The following is a 22,165-nucleotide window of genomic DNA, read 5'->3' on the forward strand; positions in this document are numbered from 1 at the left end:
TGCCTCTGGATTCCACTTTCCTTCGGTGCTGTTATACTTTCTCCAGTCTCTCTTCCCCTCTCCTCAACCTACGCCGATCAGGCTTGCCCCACCGCTCCATTCAACTGCTTTCTCAAGGTCAAAGACATCCACTAGGTAAAATCCAACAGTCAACTGTCAGCCTTTGAAGCAAACACATGTGATGGTCCACATCTCGTTCCCAGGGCCCACCTGTGATCTCAGCCGCAGCTGTAGCAGAAAGTCCCATGCTCACTCACAGCCTTCCTCATCAAGCACCCACCTCACCTCTCTGCTTTTCTGCCTCAAGGCCTTCTCCCACAGCAGCCTGCAAAGCATGGAAGCAGAGGGGAGTCAACACTCCCAGGAAAACCCTCAACCAATGGGGGACTGGATAAATGTCCCAGCTTCCCATCATTTGTACAGACAAGTCTGGGGGCACTCTGGCTCCTTCTCAGATGTCTCAGTGGAGCTGACCCTATAATCTAGAGCAGCAACCTCAATCACACACCCTTTAATGGCTTTCTTCCACAATCTCACCTCTCATTCCTGTTCCTTGGATCACCTCCAAATAAATACCTGTACCAAAGACCTTGTTCACAGACCCTGCTTTTAAAGGAACTGACGCTAAGGCAAACCTTATCTAACTTACCAACCACATTTGACATGGTTGATCATTCTCTCTCCCTTGAACAGATTCTCACTTGGCTTCTAGGACATGAGCTCTCCTGTTTTTCCTCCCACCTCACTGCTTGCTCCCTGTAAGACTCTGCTAGCCCTCCCTGACCCCCTGAGTCCTTCGCCACTTCTCTCCCATGCCTATGCTTACTCCTTGGGGGATGTGAGCCAGTATCTTGGCTTTAAGTATCACCCAAATGCTGAAGACTCTCAAATTTCTATATTGAGACCAGATCCTTCCCTCGAACTGCAAACTCAGGCATCCAACTACCTACTCAATATCTTTACTAGGATGTTTAAAAGACGTCTCAGACTTGATGCTCCCAACACTAGACTCCTGATGCCCACTCCAGTGCCAACCCTCACCTGCCCAAACCTATTCCTTCCACTGCCTTCTCTCAAAGTTCATGGCAACTCCTTCCTTCCGGTGCTCAGGCCAAAATCCTTCCAATGACCCTTGATATCTCTCTCTCATACTCCATGCAATGAGTGAATTCTGTCAGTTCTATCCTCAGAAGAGTACCTATGTCATACTGGAGATGAGTGAGTGTGTGTGCGTCTCTCCAAATTCTGACTAGCTCTCACCGCTTCCACTGCTACTCTGCTGAATCAAGCTACCATCATTTGTGGCCAACATTCTACTTAACTGGGGTCACCCTTTACCCACCTTTCATCAATTCTCAAAAAAGCAGCCAGAATAATACTGTTAAAATGTATGTTAGATCACATTGCGGGTGTCATCAAAATCCTTCGCAGCTTCAAATCCCACACAAAGCAAAATGCAGTCTTCACACCAGGTCTCAGGACTACCCCACCTGACCCTGCAGCACCTCCCTCACTTCACCTCTTCCTGCTCCCCTTCTCTCACCCTGTTCCAGGTACACTGGCCTCCCTGCCATTCTCACCTACACCAGGCACATTCCTGGCTCTTCCTTTTCAAATCCTTTGAGGACTTTAGGGATAACATTTGAGTGGGAAGATATGAAAATTCATGTGTTGATTTGATGTGTTAGTTATGAGCGTTTTTTTTGCCAGCTGTGTCCTTTTTAGACTTCTTCAAACCACTCACATTTATTGCAAAAGGACTGGATCCCCTTTCATGGGATCTGCTGGATTCTGTTCCAAACACACTAAGAAGTATAAAAACCTTGCCTGGATATTATAATTGATAAATAAATAACAACATAATTACCACTCTACTCTCATGGTAAACTATTTTGCAGAATAGTTTTGAATTTCTTAATAATCATCCTACTATATACATCTGTAGTTCCATCCAAAATTATAGCTTAATTAATCTACCAATGGGCAGAAGATAGGCTTGTTCCTTTAACTATACTTAGGAAACGAACTTGGATTCAGAGAGCACTGAACAGAGTCTGGCAGCGCACACATTCCCTCTACCTGCGTCACCTCTGAGCTTCAAGTACTTCATTTGTGATGTGTAATTAATGAAGTATAAAAAGAGAAAAGGCTTCTGGACACCAAGCTATCAATAAATTTATCCAGGTCCTTTCAGAAGGAGAATATTTATTCAATCAAGCACTCACAATTCAGCTAACCTAGCCTCCTCTGTTTCCTATAAAAGCAAGTGTGATGTGAGAAAAATCCAAGAAAAAGTCTTTAACTTAAGAAGATGCTAGAATTTTCACTACTATGAGACAAACAGAAGTAAGATCCCAAAGTCCTTTCTATATACAAGGGAGGTGTGAGCAGGGAGGTGTTCGCTGCATATGCCATGGCTGTGCAAGTGGAAAAAAAAAAAAAAGAAAAAGCAACAGTTTTGATAAACTTTAGGTAAATTCCGAAATAACTCTTTTGTTCTCTATGCTTGAGTTTCCTAATATGCAAAATGTAGGCTTTCCATTGTGGATTGAAACCCGACCCTGAATAAATATCCCAACAGAGATAGCCTGTAAAGGGCCCAGTATCCCGAGGGTCCAAAATGATTTCAATTCTTCTGCCTTTAAAACTGTGTTTGTTTGGGACAAGTGAAGAACAATGAAAAGTCAAACTCCACACTTTAAGTCGTCAGTAAGTCAACAGGCAATAAAACTCTGTGTTTATGGTGTCAACATGACTCAAGAAAAAAAAAAAATTCTAGTTAACTTTCTTTCAAGTAAAAAAAGATGTCTTGCATTTTTACATAATCCTTCAGAGCAACTGTCATTTTCACAACAGCCAGTTCAGCCCCTTAGCCCTGCCAGAGAGCCAAAAAGAAAACATAATGTCGGCTGCCAGAGTAATGAAAAGAACATTCAGTTTCACTAATTATCACCAACACATACGATGGTGAACAGAAGAAGGAGAGGCATGTCTCATTCCAACCAAAGCAATCAATTTTTGTCAAATGCATCTGACGTAGAGAACACCAAAGGGATAAACAGACGAGAATCCCTTTCTTCAAAATGTTTACAATCTAGTTACTGGGTAGATATAATAAAATCAGGAAAAAAATGTTTTTCTTTTTAAAACTGATCAGTTAAAATTAAAGAATTTCGGACTTCCCTGGTGGCGCAGTGGTTAAGTATCCGCCTGCCAATGCAGGGGACACAGGTTTGAGCCCTGGTCCGGGAAGATACCACATGCCACGGAGCAACTAAGCCCGTGCGCCACAACTACTGAGCCTGCGCTCTAGAGCCCGCGGGCCACAAGTACTGAGCCCACGTGCCACAACTCCTGAAGCCTGCGCGCCTAGAGCCCGTGCTCCGCAACAAGAGAAGCCACCGCAATGAGAAGCCCGCTCACCGCAGCTAGAGAAAGCCCGCGCGAAGCAACGAAGACCCAACGCAGCCAAAAATAAATTAACTAATTTTTTACAAATTAAATAATTTCAAATTAATAAGACTCAGATATTCCAAAAGACTTTTAAATAAAAACTGCTAATCTGGGAACGCCCCACTGCTTCTAATTACATGTTATTGAATCCAAAGGCAATGACACAAGGTGAAGTCATTCCGTTTTCCGAAAACCAAACAGGGTTAGCTGGGGAGCTGCCAAGCATTCTGTTACAGGAAACAAAAACCTGGGACGTAGCTATAAGTGTGTCCCAACACAATGACTACTAAGAGTGGATGCTCTGAGATATTTTTTAACCTGAATTACATGTGGGTCCCTCCAAAACGATCCCAGATAGTTCTGGGAGCCCACACCACCATCTCGAGATAAGCCTAGGGGACCTTTGGTTATTTCCTACACTGGCTATCATTTAGCCCAGGGAGATCCCAGGGGATTTCTATCCCATTTCAGTGCATTCTCAAGCCAGTTTGGTCCCTAGTCCCCAAAACTGGTTCCTAACGACAGAGAACCACTGGCCTAACCTAATCCCACTGCCTCCCTCTCGCCTGGGTGACAGCCCATAAATTATCCCTTGTGTGTCACATCTTCAATCTCTCCCCCCTCCATTGGCTTCCCACCCTCCCCCAAGCCTTTCAGTATACTCAAGTCTCCTCTCAAATCTTCTAATGGAATTCTAAGCTGCCCTCTCATCTCCTTACCTTCTCCTACAAACTCCTCAACAGAACAGCCCATATTCACTAGCCCTACCTCTTCACCTCCCTTTACACCGTAATTCCTCCGATCCAGCTGCTTCAGCTGCCTTCACCCCACGTGGCTAAACCACCTCGCAAGTCACCAGCCACCTTGTCACGGCCGTTGGAAGACGGTGCTCACTCCTTATCCTGTTGGATCTCTTGGCTTTATGACATGAGAAGTGTCCTCCTTTACCTCTGTGACCACACTCTCCCTGGGCTTTGCTCCTAACTCTGGCTCCCCTTTCCTGCTCTCACTTGGGATGCTCTAGTTATCCACCCTCATCAACAGCTGTACCCCTCCAGCTTCGGCCGTCCAGCTTTTTCTCACTCCACTCACTCTCCCTGAGCGATCTATTATTCACTGTTGTGGCTTCTCTTAAGCCTATTCACCAATGTCTCCCAAATCTAAAACCACCAACTCTCTCTCGAGCTCTAGACTCCTATTTCCAATAGCCTGTCTTGCTTCTCTATCCAGAAGTCCCACATGCATCCTTTTTTTTAATTTTTATTTTATATTGAAGTATAGTTGATTAACAATATTGTATTAGTTTCAGGTGTACAGCAAAGTGATTCAGCTATACATATACATGTATCTATTCTCTTTCAAATTCTTTTCCCAGTTAGGTTACTACAGAATACTGCTTTGATTACTGTAATTTTGCAGCAAGTTATAATATAAAATCAGGAAGTGTGAATGCTCCAGGTTTGTTCTTCCTTTTCAAGACTGTTTTGGCTATCTGGGGTCCCTTGAGATTCCACATGAATTTTAGGGTACGTCTTTTTACTTATGCAAAAAAACATCATTGAGATTTTTTTAAATCTGTAGTATTGACATCTTAACAATATTAAGGCTTCTAATGCATGAACCTCTCCATGAATATCTTCTTTAATATTTTTCAGCAATGTATTGTAGTTTTACCTCTTTGATTAAGTTAATTCTCAGGTATTTTATTCTTTTCATTCTATTATAATAAAATTGTTTTCTTAATTTTCCTCTTGGATTGTTCATTGTTAGTTTACAGAAACGCAACTGATTTTTGTGTTGCCTTTGTATCCTGCTACTTTGCTGAAAATGTTTATACATCAATTTTTTTGTGGAATCTTTAGGGGGTCTCTCTACATATAAGATTATATAATTTGTGAACAGAAAGAATTTTACTTCTAAACTTTTAAAATTTCCAAAACTATGACCTAGATTTTTTTTCTTTTTTTTTTTTTTTATTATTTTTCTTTTTTCTTTTTGCCTGCATTGGGTCTTCATTGCTGCGTGCGGGCTTTCTCCAGTTGTGGCGAGCAGGGGCTACTCTTCGTTGCAGTGCGTGGGCTGCTCATTGCAGTGGCTTCTCTTGTTGCAGAGCACGGGGTCTAGGCGCGTGGGTTTCAGTAGTTGTGGCACGTGGGCTCAGCAGTTGTGGCTTGCAGACTCTACAGTGCAGGCTCAGTAGTTGTGGCGCACGGGCTTAGTTGCTTCACCGCATGTGGGATCTTCCCAGACCAGGGATCCAACCCGTGTCCCCTGCATTGGCAGTTGGATTCTTAACCACTGCCCCACCAGGGAAGTCCCCTAGACTTTTTTCTCTTTTTCAATTCTCATGTACTCCATTTTATTGCAGAAGTCCCACATGCATCTTAAATGTGTCCCCAAACAACTCATCGTCTTGGCCTCCAAATACGCTTTTTCTCTTACCTTCTGTTTTAAACAGTGGGAGTTTCATTGAACCAGCTGCCTAATCTTGAAAACTCTATAATCTTTTATTTCTCCTTTACCCTCTATATCTAAGATCTCTAAGCCATGGATTCTATCTCCAAATTGTCTCTTACATCTGTATGCTCCGCACACACTGCCTGAGCTCAGCCCCTGAACACCTCCTGCTTGGCTTCATCCAACAACTGCTAACTCATCTCTCCCTCCCCCGCCCCCCTCCCCTTCCTCTCTCTCCCTTGTCTACATTTCACAGGGCTCCCTCCCAGGTTAATTACAGTTTCTCTGAACAGGAGAGAAGAAGGCAGAAGTACAGTTAGCCCTGAGGCACTGGCTCGTTTCCCTAAGTAAGCGCATAGGAATCTAATGCAACAGCCAGAGGACTGTGACTTGCTGGCCTAAAAGGTAAATTAAATCTTTCCTGGTACAGTAAATGAGGTGCTCCGGGATGAGGCTCCAATCCAGCTCACCTGTACGCACTCCCCCAAATAATTCCCACATGCGCATCCCCCATCACCCCTGCACCCCCGGTGCTCCAGACCCGTGCTCTTGCAGCCCCGCCGTCTTGGACGTATTGTGCCTCACCTCTTTCCCACCATGCAGATGCTTTCTCATATTTCCAGGCCCAGCTCAAATGTCATCTCCGGTCGATAACTCTTCCTGCCCCATCAAGTGGAGTCATTATCATCATTATCTTCCAGCACCTCCACACAACTCTGAATGTGCCCCTCTCCTAGCACTTAGTACCCATTTCCATTATGTAATAACCATGAGGTCACCTCCATATTGAGAGAACCCAGTAAGTGCTTGGCCTACAGTAGAAATTCAATAAACAAACACCTTTTCAGCGGTGAGTGCTGACTCAAGTGAAACACAGCCAAACACAGGATGATTTACTGAGGTGTTCATTTGTGCTTTCTTCCGGCTGCTATTGCTGTCAGCATTTTTCCTTTCCCTCCCAAGAAGGTAGACAACTGTAGGTTTGGAGTTCTGGTCTCCCTGGCCAGAGTCACCGGAGAATGTCATGGTTTTTTTATATTGCAGGGTCATAAATAGAAGTTGCAAGGTATCCTAGAAAGTTCCCATCCAGTGGTTTGTGGAAGGAAGCCAATGCCAAAGGGTATAGGACATGGATATTCCTCAAGACCAGGAAAGGAATGAGTCTGAGGGATTGTACTCTGTCAGTAACCGAGACCCTGTTTCCACTGTGCTTGGATGGGTGGGTGAGTGGGGAAGCTACCCCAGAAAGCCTACAGTGGATGGACACTATTCACTGTCTCCCAGAGTGGTCAGTGGTGCGAAAGCTGGGAGGGTCAGCTGACTCGGCCTAACTGCTGTTCCAGTCTTCAGCTGCAGCATGTCAAACTGTGCAACTATCTTCATGGAGCCAACTGTGGACAGCAGACTGAGCCCCACCCAAAATTTGTGGCCCTGCTAGTCTGGGACTCTTATATGCTCCCTTGGAGTGGGCAAAGTTACTTCAGTAATGATTGAGATTGAATTTTCCCTCCCATGGGCCACTGATTCAATGTAATTTAGAGAAATAAAGCAATGTGACCTAAAGTAATACTGCGATCTAAAATTAATACCGACTACACAATGCTCATTCAAATCCCCAGGAAAATCACAGGATCCCTCAGAGCATCCTTGAAACAGCTTTGGGACAGAACATTGGCCCATTCTTACTTTGAACACACATTATCTAATATGCCAAGATGCTATTACACAGAAATGATATTGCTTGCACATATACATCTGTTTAAAACTATTAAAAAGTCTTCTTTTGGTACGTGCTGTGACATACCTCTTCAAATCATATCGGTTCGCAAAGCCAAAGGCAGAAACAATCCAGGATGACCAATTCCAGTTTTGCAAGATACTAGGATCTAGGAAGGAAGCGGACGTCTAGGGAAGTGCAGTTCTCGAAAATGGCCACAAGATGGCAGAGTAGCCCTGTACACCAGAAGCCTATTGTCAGCATTTCACAGTGCTGGAACCTAGGGTGTGTTAGACAATCCAGGAGACAATTAACATAGGACAGTTGGAAAGCCTGTTCCTAGGGGACTTTTCTGCTTAGGAATTTATCCTCATATTATTAATATCCCCGTTTTATAGAGGCAGGCCCTCCACGAGCCTTTGTGAGGCCTGAGCGCGTTCAGATATTGAGTCCCCAGCACAAGGATCGACCTCCCACGCCAGTGGAGGATCAATACCTGTGACCAAGGTATTGATCACTAGCACACTAGCACACCCGCTAGTGTGCTAGTGATCACCCACTCACTAGCACAAAGTTACCACCGAGCCGAGGGCTCATTTGAAGCCCCCTTAATCTCAAGGCCCTGATCAAACCTCCCAAGAGGAAGAAAGGAAAGACAAGCTCAATGTAAAACATTTCAGCAAAGGCAGGCTCAGTTGCCTCGTGATGGGACCCTAGCCTTTCGATGACATGAGCCCATGGTCTTCAAACCACTTCCCTCACTCCCATCAATGTGGGTCAGCACACCTTCTGCAGGGGACATGGGAAAATCCATAGACGGCAACTGGAAAATTGCTCTGAACTCATGAGAGAATATAAGCACTTAACTGGATATTAATTTGAGGCAACAAGAAAATTTATTCAAAGAAATTTAGAAGATCCTAAAGAAAGAAATTAGGACAGACATAAATAAATGGAGATGTGTGTTACCTGTGACTGAGCAGCTAACAAGCTGGTTTCCCCAGCACCCTCACATAATTCTGTAAGCTGCCCTACACTGTAGAGTTAAATCCCTTATCTTACAAAAAGTAGGTCTCACTAAGCTGGGGCATATGATAAGCTGAGACAGGTAGGACACATGTCTCACTAAGCTGGGGCATATGATAAGTGAGCCAGGTAGAGAATATTTTTGTTAGGTTATCTACCATCTGCAATTTATTTTTGTAGAAGTTTTGTTAGATTTTGTTATCAATGCACTGCTGGTGAGAGTGCAAATTGGTGCAATCTCCCCAAAGGGAAATTTGGCAACATCAAAATATCAAATGAGTATATTATCCCTTGTAAGCTCCTTCACCTCAGAGACCTTTGTCTGTTTTGTTCACTGATATATCCCAAGCAACTAGCACAGTGTCTGGCACATAGTAGGCACTGAATAAATGTTTGTTGAATGAAAAAAAAAATGAGTATACTCTTTGACTCAGCAGTTCCACATCTAGAAGTAAATAATAAGACAGTATAAAAAGATAAATTCAACTATATTCATGGCAGTATTTTTCTAATCTTTCGCTTCTCCATGAAAAGGTGATTGACAAAATAAATCATAAAATAATCACCATCCATGAGACAACATTCACAATATACTACTTAGTGAAAAGGCACGTTAGTACAGTACACATTACTGTACTATGTTTTCTGCTACTCAAAGTGCCAGTCTATTAACTGATTTTTAGCATCCATAAATATAAATCAACACACTGCCTCCTTCATTGGAAATCTTTCGTCATAGCAAATAATACAATAATTTCTCTTACTCTCAGTATCTTCATATGCTTAATGCAGATAAAAATCAGGATTTATAAAATGTATGTTTCTTTAAGGCCTTAATGAAACTAGAACAAGTTCTTTGAAAACAGAAAGATATTACCAGACACACGTCCAGTTTTGTAGGGATACTAGGCTACGTGCCATCATATGTTAATACAGGAAACACCATACACCTTTTTCAAATAATGGGTAATTGAAATACAGCAATGTGCTTAATAAATAATTCCAAAAGAGAAAAAAAAGCAGAGCACCAGTAGTATTTATATACCAATGTAACTGGATATATGGATGGTGATCTACATCAAATGTTAATTCAGGCCATGTGGTATATACAGAGCTGATATGGATGTGCCCTTCCCACCACAGACACATGGGAGCTCCAGATTAAATATAACCAATGAACTAAATCTAATTACATACATGAGCTCCAAAAGACAAATATACCCCAGATTTCAAAATCAAAGAAAAGCAAAGCCAAAGCCTCAGAAATCCACTGGGGTTTTAGTCTCAGATTTAGGTGTGATGGGCCTACACGAGGATGAATAACAGGCACTAAAGCTCCATCCAGAACTCCCTGCCAAAATGAAGCCCAGACCACCATGAAGAACACTCTTGAAAGCAAAAATTAAGACTATTCAGAGCCTGCTCACTAGCCCAAGAAAGAGCAAAGACATTGCTGAGTATCCCAGACCTTGAGTTAAAAAAAAAAAAATCACCTGTAAAAAATGGAAATTCTAAGCTCACACAAGATGAGGGGGTCTAAGTTTTTTCTCCATGCATAGTTTAAGAATGCAAATGAATAGTTAATATATAAAGTGATCCAAGACCACTAAGATCCCTAGGGATCCAGCAAAGACAACATTAAAATCTTTACCCTTAGCAACTCTTCCACAGCTCAGGGCTTACAGAAAACTCTAACAATAAACTACCAAAATTAAATATCACAGACCACATAAGGAAACAAATCACCATAAGAGTGAGTAGCAGACCCCAAAGTTGTCACACCAAGAAGTAAAAACAATAGACTAGAAAAGAATCATGTTTTTAAATAATTTAGAAACCATAATGAAGAAATAAGATACTATAGGAAAAGAACAGATTTTTTTAAGTAATCAAACAATTTTTTAAATAAAAACTTATCACTGGAATGAAAAATGATCAGTAGGTTAAACAGCAGACTAGATCTAAGTTAAAAGAGAACTGCTGAAGTGGAAAACAAATCTGAAGAAATTATGAGATGGGGGAAGGGAGGAAAGAAAAGAGAAAGAATGAGTATCACTGAACGAGTGGTTAATAAATATAAAACACAGAAAGAGAAGCTGCAACATATGTCAGTCTAATAACGTTTAAGAAGGAAAGAACTGGGGGCAGGGGAAATAGGGGGAGAGGTAACGCTCAAAGAGATAATGACTAAGAACTTTCCAGAATTAGGGAGCTGAGAATTAATATTGAAAATGTCTTGAACAAGATAAATAAAAACAAATCACCAAAAAAAAAAAAAATTACTTCAGTATAAATCTAACAAAATATTACAAGATCTATATGAGGAAAACTATAAAACTCTGATAAAGGAAATCAAAGAAGAACTAAATAAATGGAGAGATACACTATGTTCATGGATAGGAAGACTCAATATTTTCAAGATGTCAGGTCTTCCCAAATTGATCTATACATGCAAAGCAATCCCAATAAAAATCCCAGCAAGTTATATTGTGGATATCAACAAACTGATTCTAAAGTTTGTACATTGAGGCAAAAGACCCAAAACAGCCAACACAATATTGAAGGAGGAGAACAAAGTTGGAAGACTGAAGTTACCCGAATACAAGATTAACTAGTAGTTACAGTGATCAAGACAGTGTAGTATTGGAGAAAGAATAAACAGATTAATGGAACAAAATAGCCCAGAAATAGAATCCCATAAATACAGTCAACTGATCTTTGACAAAGGCTCAAAGGCAATACAATGGAGCGAAAACAGTCTCTTCAACAAATGGTACGGAACAACTGGACATCACTTGCAAAAAAATTAATCTAGACACAGACCTGACACTCTCCACAAAAATTAATTCAAAATGGATTAAAGACCTAAACGTAAAACACAAAAGTATCAAGCTCCTAGAAGATAACATAGGAGAAAACCTAAATGACCTTGGGTATGGTGATGCCTTTTTAGATACAACACAAAAGGCAGGATCCATGAAGAATTGATAAACTGGACTTCATTAAAATTAATAACTTCTGCTCTGTGAAAGACAATGTCAAGAGAATTAGAAGACAAGCCATAGACTAGGAGAAAATATTTGCAAAAGATACAGCTGATAAAGGACAGTTATCCAAAATATACAAAGAACTATATAACTCAACAATAAGGAAACAAACCACTCAATTAAAACAATGGATCACGACCTTAACAAACACCTCACCAAAAACTATATTCAGATGTCAAATAAGCATATTAAAAGATGCTCCACATCTCATCAGGAATGTGAATTAAAACAAGGAGATACCACTACACTTCTAGTATCTAATGGCCAAGCAGAAAGGCTCTGGGTGCAATGAACCAGTCATCTCTGGTGGTAAGGATGAAGTTCTGTACTGAAAACAGGGTCTTTGGAAGAGCCCAAATAATGAAGGGAAAGACCACTGGACATCTTCACCTCCCAAACTCACAAGATGATAAAAGCTGGGCCTACATGCATGCATGGACAGAGTAAGAGACAGAAAACGTTGTTCAAGGGTCACTGAAACATGAAAACATTGTTCATGTTACAAAAGTAGTTTTGACCTTGCTGACCCTCTAAAAGTCTTGGGGACCTTGACCACCCTGGGTTCCCAGGTCCACACTGTGAGAACTGTGTAAAGGATGGGATCCAGGAAAGAGGAGGCTCACAGTAAAAAACAGACTGAATTTAGCAAACATTTGAACGGTTACTCTATGCAGGCCACCATGCTTATTCAATAGAATGACAAAGTTGAGAAAATATACCTAAAAGTAGATCTTTTCCTCAAGGGGCATATAGAATAGACAGAGGTTAAAATAGAAAAATATAACTGAAGAGGTACAGGTGAAATGAATGACGGATTCTGTTTGGGAGAGTTGATAAAGACGTCAAAGACAAAATAGCATGTGATTTGGACCACAATGGGGGAGAGGCACCTTTTTAAGAAATTAATTTCAGACTCTCCCTTTCTATTCATTTTATAAACAGTGATTTTATCAGATAAAAACAGAAATGCTTGTCTCAGGGAGCTAACTCAATTTCTAAAGACTAGGATAGTCTTATCTCAATTACAAGGCGCTAATGACTCTGGTTACAGCTCTTTTACTATAGAATAGCTTTCAGGTGATAAGTAGCAACCAAAACTGAAAGTGCTCCGAGTTTCAAGAAAAGGACATGAAATCAAAATCAATACTTTCCATTAGGCAAACCTTTTCCGAATAGTTTCATTTTCTAAGCTCTAACTAACTAAGGGTCAATAATTTTAAAGGAAGAATTCAAACAGTAGTTGGTCATTGCACAGAACAATACTATCAGGCAGTAAGGAAATGTCTAGTTTCCAGGTATCTGTCACCCTCTTACTAAGTCCAAAAAAAAAAATGATTTGAAATGGATAAAACCACTTGTAAGAGTATACAGTACAAGCATATAGAGGCTTAAACTTTAAATAGTCTCCTATCCCCATGTGATGCCGCACATGCTAGCAAGGAGCCTTCATAAAATCCATTTGCCCCTGAGAGAGAACAGCTTCTCTTTGACACAATTCTCATCCCCCTTATTGTTCTTACTGTGTCGTTCACCAACTCTCAACTCAAATTTCACAGCTTCGTCCTGACCTCCTTTACTTTTAAACTTTTCCAAAAAGAATTTGAGTGTTTTCATTTTTATAATTTTGTAACAGCTTTCATAAAATGAATTCACAAGGCATGCAGTCTTCTGCTTCTTCAAGCTCCCTGCAGCAGGATCTCATTCAGTCATGACTTTCCCAGTAACAGTTCAAAGGCCAAACATTACCTTCCCTGCCCCCCTTCCACCACCATCCTTCCTACAGCACATCAGCTCTCTGGTAGGAGGGAGGAGATCAATTTCTTTTCTGAGAAAGGCAATTATCATTTCAGACTTTACCATCCCTATGTTATCTAAAGTTTAAAAGAGAAATGTGATACTCCAAACAAAAATACAATTGAAGATGTAGATACAAAAGTATCATGGGAGTATGGCAGACAGAACCTAAGATGGTCTCCAAATGTCCCCATCTCCTAGTAGTCATGCCCTTGTTTAATCCCTTCATTTTGAGTTCAGCCAGAATCTATAAGTTGCTTCTAACCAATGGAACATGACAAAGATTTTAATACCTGTCTTGGCAGAAGACTGTGTCCCTTCTTCGCTTTGATGAAGTAAGTGGCCATACTGGGGAGGCTCACATCTAAGGATGACCTCCAGCCAAGAGCCAGCAAGAGATTGAGGCCCTCAGTCCATCAGCCCACAAGTCCAAGTCTTTTCAGGGCCTGAGTCTTGCCAACACTATGTGAGCTTGGAAGGTGATCCTTCCCCAGTCAAGCCTCAGGCCTTCAGATGAGAACCCAGCCCTGGCTGACAGCTTAGTTGCAGCCTTGCAGACTCCTGATTTCCAGAAGCCCTGCCCAGACTCCTAACCTAGAGAGCTGACAAATGTGTGTTGTTTTAATCCACTAAGTTTGTTGTAATTTGTTATTCAGCAATAGATAACAAATACAGGGAGAGCACAAAGAAAAATAATACGTATAGCTATAATTATGACGGTAATTATCACCCCTAAAATCTAACAATTGATTTTATGCAAATAGACCCATTAGGGAAAACATTGCAATGCACCTCTAAAAAGTCTAAGGAAAGGATGGTAGGGGCTGAGGGGTGAAGGGTTGTCTTCCACCTCCTCCCTGTAGAGAAGCAGGGGCGGGCTGGTTGAAGGCAGCCTAGCTTCTGGGGACTCTACAAACCTGAGATTGACAAAGTCAGTGTGTCTCAGCCAAAACTCAAAGGAATAGTGAAACCAAAGGAAAACAAATAAACAAACAAACAAACAAAACGATCGGCAGGTACAGAGATTACAGAATGAGCTGGGAAGCAAGAGAAACAGGGACTAACAAGATGGGCAGTGAGAGGGCCTCCCAGGGCAGGAGTGAAACAGAGAAAGGCTACTCTCAGAACCTGGATGGCCAAGGTCAGGACCAGCAGAGACAGCAGGCAGATGAGGTCATTATATATGGACATTACTAGAAGATTAAGCCTTTTTAGAGCTCAGTAATGGGACCACCAGCAATATCCTCAGGCTTATCATCATCATTGGACAAGCTTTTATAAGACTTCAGAGCCAGCTGTGAGGACACACCCTAAAGCAACCTCCACCCAGTGCTACAGCTGCCCATCAGTCATGGCCACACAAGAGGCAGGCCACAAACCCAGAGAGATCCCCGAGAGCCAATCAGCAGAGAGGATCCCAGAATGCTCCTGGATCTTCAGTAAAAGAGGTAGTTGTTGGAGCCCCTCTAAGAGCCCAGCACTGAAACCTCCCAGGTTGTTAAAGGCTGTAGGTACACATATGCACCACAAGCCCACGTACTCACATGCTGCACCACACCTGCACAAAACAATGAGCATTGGAAAAGAACACATCACAATTAATACTGCTACGTAAAATCTGAGTTCTGCACCTTCCGGTGATTTCTCCTGGAGTCTCTTCCCTGCAGTCTTACATTTCTAAACAGATCATTTGGTCTTCATTTTATATTCTTCACAAGGAAAAATGGAATCAATGACTAGGGACCCCATTTCTGAAGGTCGGACCTCTCTTGTAACATAAGGCACATACTGTGGGAAGGATGTTGTAGGGAGCGAGGAGACAGACAATTATTTAATGGCTACTGTGTGCATGATCTCAGTTAATTCTTGCAACTCCTCAGGGTGGAAAAAGGCAAAGCCTCCAGGAAGTTAAACAACTTCCCTGAGGTTACCCAGCCAGTAAGCGGCAAGGCCAGAGTTCAAAACGTGGGCATCTCTGAAACTAGGCCTGTGCTTTCTTCGACCATCCCACAGAGAATTCATCAATCTTGTGAAATTTCTATTGAGCTAACTCAATTGAAAATCTAATTTTGATTGGTAACAGATTATGATTAAAGTAGTATATAAATATACTAGTATATAAGCCAGGGAAATTTTCACATAGGGTGGATAAAAACATTATATGTCTCTTAACCTTTGCTCCATTGTAAGTCAAACTATAAAATGTGACTTAGTGCATTCCTAAAATTAGAACTCTCAAAAATATTATACTCTGGTAATAAGAAAATCTAATGTAAAGGGATAGTATCTATGCATAAATTTAAACTGCCTAAAATCAGTTGTGCATAGTCCCTTAATGCAAGGTTGATAACTGCACATAAGAATTTTGTTTGCAATATGTGCTTCAGATACCTCCCTAATTTATTAGAAAGAGCTGTCAATCATTTTACCATCATTTTAACATACAGATAATCATTGTCAAATGGCATAATGGGCATGTTTTAAATCAATCCATAATGCTAAATAATAGTAATTAATTACTAAATGATATCCTAGTGACCTAAGAGAATAAATGTCATACACATCTGCCCACACTCAGGAGGTTTACTCCTCCCAAGAGATCTGGCCCATTTCTGTTACAAAACACTAGAAAGTCAGCTCAGTAAAAGAAAAAAGCTCCACTGGACTTACCAAATCAAAGATGCCACGCTGAAATTAAAACTTAGGGAATTCTACTCAAATAGTATGAAATTAGTCATTCTAACTTTCAGAAAGTTTCATTAGGATAACATCAAATGAATAAATTGGTCCAGAATACTGTCTCCTTACCCATCTTTATGTTTTCTTCAGGAATTTAATTCTTGGTTTAAAAACAGAAGGAGGAGTTTGGAAAACAAAACAAAAACAAGCAGCTTCTCAGACTCTTTCTTCTACACCATTTATAATTACCCAGGCTTCGCCAGCTTTTCAAACTTAGAACAAGTGCACAACCCATATTTGTCAAATCAGTGCGTTTCTCAGAACTCTGGTTACTATCCTGCAACACTAACAAGTTCTAAATGCTATCATCTTGTATTACAGAATTGTTACTTTTCTTAAGTGCAATAGCAGCATGAGGGTTATGGGAGAAAAAAAGATGTACACAGAAGCACACTGAACATCAGTGGTTAAAATAACATGATGTCTTGGAATTGCTTTCAAAATAGCACCTAAAAACGGGGGAGGGGGAGAGCGGGTATGTAAATGCAAAATGCTGATGATTTTAAAGCTGGGTTACCTGAGTACATGGGGTTCGTTACACTATTCTCTCTTCTTTCATATGTACATGAAATTTTCCATAAAATTATCATCTCACTTTTTCTTTCAAAAAGTAAACTAAATAGTGTTAGACCACAATGCCTAGAATTACAGATCAGCATCCCAGTGCTGTCATTTATGGGTTTTTTTTTAATTGAAGTATAGTTGATTTACAATGTTTTGTTAATTTCTGCTATACAGCAAAGTGATTCAGTTATACATATGTATCAGAAAGGGAATGTAAAAAAAAAACAATACCTTTTAAAAATCTCACTAAAAAAAAAGAAAAATACTTAGGAATAAACCGGACCAAGGAGGCAAAGACTTATATGCTGAGAACTATAAAACATTAATAATGGAAACTGAAGATGATTCAAAGAAATGGAAAGATATCCCATGCTCTTGGATTGGAAGAATTAATATTGTTAAAATGGCCATACTACCCAAAGCAATCTACAGATTTAATGTGATCCCTATCAAATTACCCATGACATTTTTCATAGAACTAGAATAAATAATCCTAAAATTTACATGGAACCATATGCTTTGTTTTGTTTTTCAAATTTACGGACGAGTTGCAAGAATAGTACAAAGAACTCCTAGATTCACCAAATGTTAAGATTTGGCATATTTTATCTCCTTCTTTCTTGTATAACACACATATACATAAATATGCACACATATACACAAACATTTTTCTCCTAAACCATTTGAGATTTAGTTGCAGACATCATGTCCCCTTACCCCTAAGGACTCCAGTTTCCCCTAAGGAAGACAGTCCCTTCCAAACTGCAGTAAAAACATCCTATTTAGGGAATCTAACACTAATACAAGGCTATTATCCAACATACAATCCATATTCAAATTTCCCCAATTATTACAATTTGTCCTTTGTAGCATTTTTTCCTGATTTGGGTCAGATCCAAAACCATCTATTGCATTTACTTATCTCTTTAGTCTCCTTCAATCTGGAACAGTGCCTCAGGCATCTTTCATGACACTGACTTTTGTGGAACGTCTCCAAATGTGGGCTTGTCTGATATTTCCTCCTGATTAGAACCAGGTTATGTGTTTTTGGCATAAGTGTCGTTGTATCCTTCTCAGGGCTTCAGATCAGGAAGCCACAGGATACCAGTTTGCCCCATTACTAGTGATGATAACTTTGATGGTTTGGTTAAGGTAGTGAACCCCACGTTTCTGCACTGTAACATTACCCTTTTCCCCTTTGCAATTAATAAGAAATCTGTGGGGAAATTCTCCAAAACTGTAAATATTCTGGCCTTCAAGTTTCCACAAAATACTTTAGCATCCATGGATGATTACTATATGAATCAAGTGTTACTATGATGGTTGCAAAGTAGTCATTTTCTAACTCTTTTTGTCTATATTTTTTAGTTGGCATCATTTCCAATCATAATAAATATTAAAAGCTTACAAACAAGTTTACTCAAGAATTTGAGTACTTTTTCACTCAAAGTCAAGCAATTTTCCTTAAATCCTCAACATCCTAAGTCCTGAACATCTCAAGTGTAACTGTTTAGCAGAGATCCCTAACCTTTACCTGCTTAGAGCCTAAATTTGATTTTTCCCTCCCCTGCTTTCTCTTCCTTCTGTCCTCCAGGACTAAGCAGAGTGGAAATTGCTGCTGGGATAAGTAGGACTGGGAAGAAGGAAATTCCAGGTTGTCGACCAGTAAGCGGAGGGAGGAATGTCCTGTGGGGTAGCAACTTGTGGATGGACCCGGCCAAAATGACATACTACCAACCAGTAAACCAGGAGCAACCAGATGGGGACTAGATATTTCCCTGATGAAGCCAAATATTCATCCACAACAGCCCCAAAGACCCATCCACCCAAGAATGCCCCGAGAGTTCCAGGGCATAATACAATTACATATTTCCAACATTGCCCAAACATGCCTGGCAGTTCCTGAGAAATTATGCTTATAAACAGACTACAGTGACTTTAACAATAAAGACTCATCAGGGGAAGTATTAGTAATGGAACGAACGACATAAATGGAAGAAAAAGAGAAAAATACTTCACTATGATCTGGAAACACAAAACTATCTGCAACACTGTAACCGAAAGTGGGGTCCGGCAGCTTGCCACTCAAAAGCCAATAAAGAGGCAAGGTTGGTGGAAAGGAAAGTTTGCTTTATTTTGGATGCTGACAAACTGGGGGGGTCGGGCGGGGAGGGGCAGGGGGAGGCAGACTTCTGTCCAAAGCCCGCCTCCCACCCGACAATCAGTGGGCAAGAGCTTTCATAGGTGAAGGGAGGGGGCTACGTGCAGAAACAGTACAGTCAGCTCTGCCAGTCATCTTGAAATTGGGCATGTGGTGGTCTGACCAGCATCATCTTGATTGTTTTAAATACGATTAATCTTCAGTTCCAGGGTCAGTTTGTTCCCACTTCCTTGAGGCCAATTCTTGGAATTGTGGCAGCTTATGTCACGGCTACAGCCTGGTCATCATGTAGTTAACTTCTTCCACCTGGTGGAGGTTTTAGTATCCACAAGACAGCTCACAGGATAGGGCTCAGAATATTATCTATAGCCCTTGAGGAGGAACTAAAGGTACTTAACTATGCTAAATGACTAAACTATTATTATTTACTCTTGTTGGACTGTTTTCCTTTGTTTCTGCATTTTCTCACTTCTCTGATTAAACTTATTTTACGGCTAAAGTTTTCCCACAGACAAAAGGCAGGTGGAGGACATGGGGGGCAAGGACCATAGGGCCCTGCTCCATTTCAATACTTATTACTGAGAAACTCAAGAAACATAGGCCAAATACCTATGTACCACCACTTTATATAATAACCAGGCTGCTCATATTAACAGGGTTTTGGGGTTTTTTTCTCTACTAGTCTCACCTTTTTTCTATTACAATTCCTCCCAACTGTTTCAACCTTTTAAAGATCTTATAAACCTGAGTTATACAAATAAAAACATGCATAGCCCAAGGGGAATTTAGTTTGAAGTTCTCAAAGATCCTTATCACTTCACCATAACTCTCTGAAAACCAAGGTGAGGCTCTCAGATTCTCCATTCTTCCTCTGGAATCTGCCCTCAGACAGCACACTGTCCGAACACAAGGACATTTTCGTTCTATTTGTTACATTCTTTTTGGTGAACATTATAAGTTGCCAGGCAAATATTTTTTAAATATCTCTATTTTATACACATTTACATACCACATTCGTAAAGGAGGTCCTTCTGGATTCCTTCCAGAAATGACTGGAGAGGATTCAGGTTTTGCTCAGCTTTGGAACTAATTTTTCTCTCAAGGGGAAATTTCTTGGGGGACAAAAATAGAGAAAGCAGTCATCTATAGCCCTAAGGTGACAGTGCCCAGGTTTGATTTATGTTCATGGGGCCATGTACCCGCCACACAGTGACAGGACTGAAGAAGGGACTGTCATTCTGTGCTCCTACCTGCCTCTCACCTGTCATTCCCACACTTACAGATGAGAGAAGGACAGGGAGCACGGCTGCTTCACCTGGAACTTGATAGAAACATAAAATTCTCGGACTACAACCCAGACTTTCTGAATCACAGACTCTGGGAGGGCCAGCAATCTGGTTTAACAAGCCCTCCAGGTGATTCTGATACAGATTAAAATCTGAGATGTATTACTTAAAAAAATAATGATGTCAAAGTATTTTTGAAAGCTCTTGGAGTAATTCTAATAAGCAACCAAGCTGAGATCACCTTTATGCTAACTGTAAGAGAATTGTAGGACTGTAAGCTGTAGATATGGTCAAGATTTGGAGAGAATTTTTCAAGACACTGGCTGAGAATACTTCCCTTCTTTTCATTTCCCTAGTAGGGACACATAGTAAGTCTCTCACTCTACTTCTGAATGAGAACAAATACAAACTAATTATCCTCTACCTCTGGAAACCTTTCATAGTTTCAGCTCCATGCCAGCTGAGAATGAACCTAATTAAGATTGCACCTAAAAAAATGCTCAAGAGCTAAGCTGGTTGAATATCATTACAATTTTTTCCATAAACAAAACAAATGGGCTAAAGTTTGATTCTTCAGTGGAGTTGAATATAGCTTGTAAGGAAGTCGAAGAAATATTTCTCTAAATAAATTGGGCAGAGCACAGCCAATTTTTTTTCTAGGATACCAAATGTATCACCTTTACCCTAAATATAAGAAAATGAATAATGGTACACTGTCCCACAGCATTTGTGGGATGCAAAAAATTGCCTATAGATACTTCAGGCCCCTTTGCCTTTGTTTTTAAGAAATACAAGAATAAGGCCAAATCTAATTATCTTCCTCTTTTTTGAGTATTACTTTGTTAATAAAAGGCTAAATCCATAATTTCTTTTCCTAGACCAAAAAAAAAAAAAAAAAAATAGTGAGCTAAACTACACTTTTTATAAATGAGCAGAGAAAAAGAGAGGCTTGGCCCAGATGAGCCAATTTTATTATAAACACCTGATCTAGATTTTTTCATTTAAAAACGGGGAGAGCATGTTGGTATCTCCACACATATAAACTGATAGTGAAGAAACAGGGCAACCACCCTGTACTAAGAGCCTACCATGTGCTCATCACCGTGCAGGACATGTGACAGATTTGTCCTGACTTTAAAGATAAAGAAACTGAGGTCATTTGGAACCTTCCATGGTCCCATGGAAGTGAATTTCAGAGGTTTCAAATACAGGTCTGTTTGGCTACAGAAACCCATGTTCTCTGCACTATAGCAAAGCTGTGTTCTTGGCTGGGATAATAGTTTGTTTAAAAGAAAAATAATAATAAACTATTGCAGAAATGCTGACCCCCCCCATCTTCCCATCTTTGTCCCTTCTCACCTTTCAAAGATGCGTACCAAAGGGCCTCTCCAGCCAGTACACCATTCATTCATTCATTCATTTAAGCCCCTAACATGTGCCAGGTCTGTACTAAGGGCTCAGACACAACACCTCCTGCGTGCTAGGTACGCGGCAGGTGTGACCAGTGGTTTTACTCGGACCTCCCTTTGAGGTTCCACCAACACGCACCCAGCTTCCGACACAGCTAACTTAACCAGCTTTCATAGATGTGATTCCATTTCCAAAAGCACTGAGCAATAAAGCAGTGGTGCCAAGATGCCAAAAGCAGGCCAACCCAGCGCCTTCCAACACTTCCGTTCAGTAGTTTTAACCTGACACGTCCACGCGCTCACCTCGTTCACTGTCCATGGTGACCAGGTACGGTCTCTGGCCGCTGGGGCCACTGGGCAGCCGATCGGTCAGGCCACCCTTATGCCCAGAAGGAGAGCACGCAAACCCAGCCCAGAACTCGGGGCGAACCTTGAATTCAGCGCCAAGAGCTCGCGGCGCCTGGGTGGCAGGGCTCCCCAAAGGTCGGCTCTAGCCCGGGGACACCCCCCAA

The 22,165-nt window shown here is 41.0% G+C and overlaps 1 protein-coding gene across 5 annotated transcripts in view; it reads right to left on the reverse strand.

The window, feature by feature from the left end:
• Window positions 1-22,165, reverse strand: part of SYT16 (synaptotagmin 16) — a 255,974-nt gene that overhangs the window by 233,435 nt on the left and 374 nt on the right. For 4 of the 5 annotated variants that reach the window (XM_068524280.1, XM_068524356.1, XM_068524079.1 and 1 more), the window contains exon 1: window positions 21,957-22,012. The exons of the other annotated variant lie outside the window; for it this stretch is intronic. In XM_068524280.1, coding sequence (XP_068380381.1) covers window positions 21,957-21,972 — 16 coding nt within the window. In that variant the 5' untranslated portion in view covers window positions 21,973-22,012. Of the gene's footprint in view, window positions 1-21,956; window positions 22,013-22,165 lie in introns of those variants that run through there. 5 annotated transcript variants of the gene reach the window in all.

This window comes from Eschrichtius robustus, chromosome 1 (assembly GCF_028021215.1).
Source record: "Eschrichtius robustus isolate mEscRob2 chromosome 1, mEscRob2.pri, whole genome shotgun sequence".
NCBI classification, from domain to species: domain Eukaryota; kingdom Metazoa; phylum Chordata; class Mammalia; order Artiodactyla; family Eschrichtiidae; genus Eschrichtius; species Eschrichtius robustus.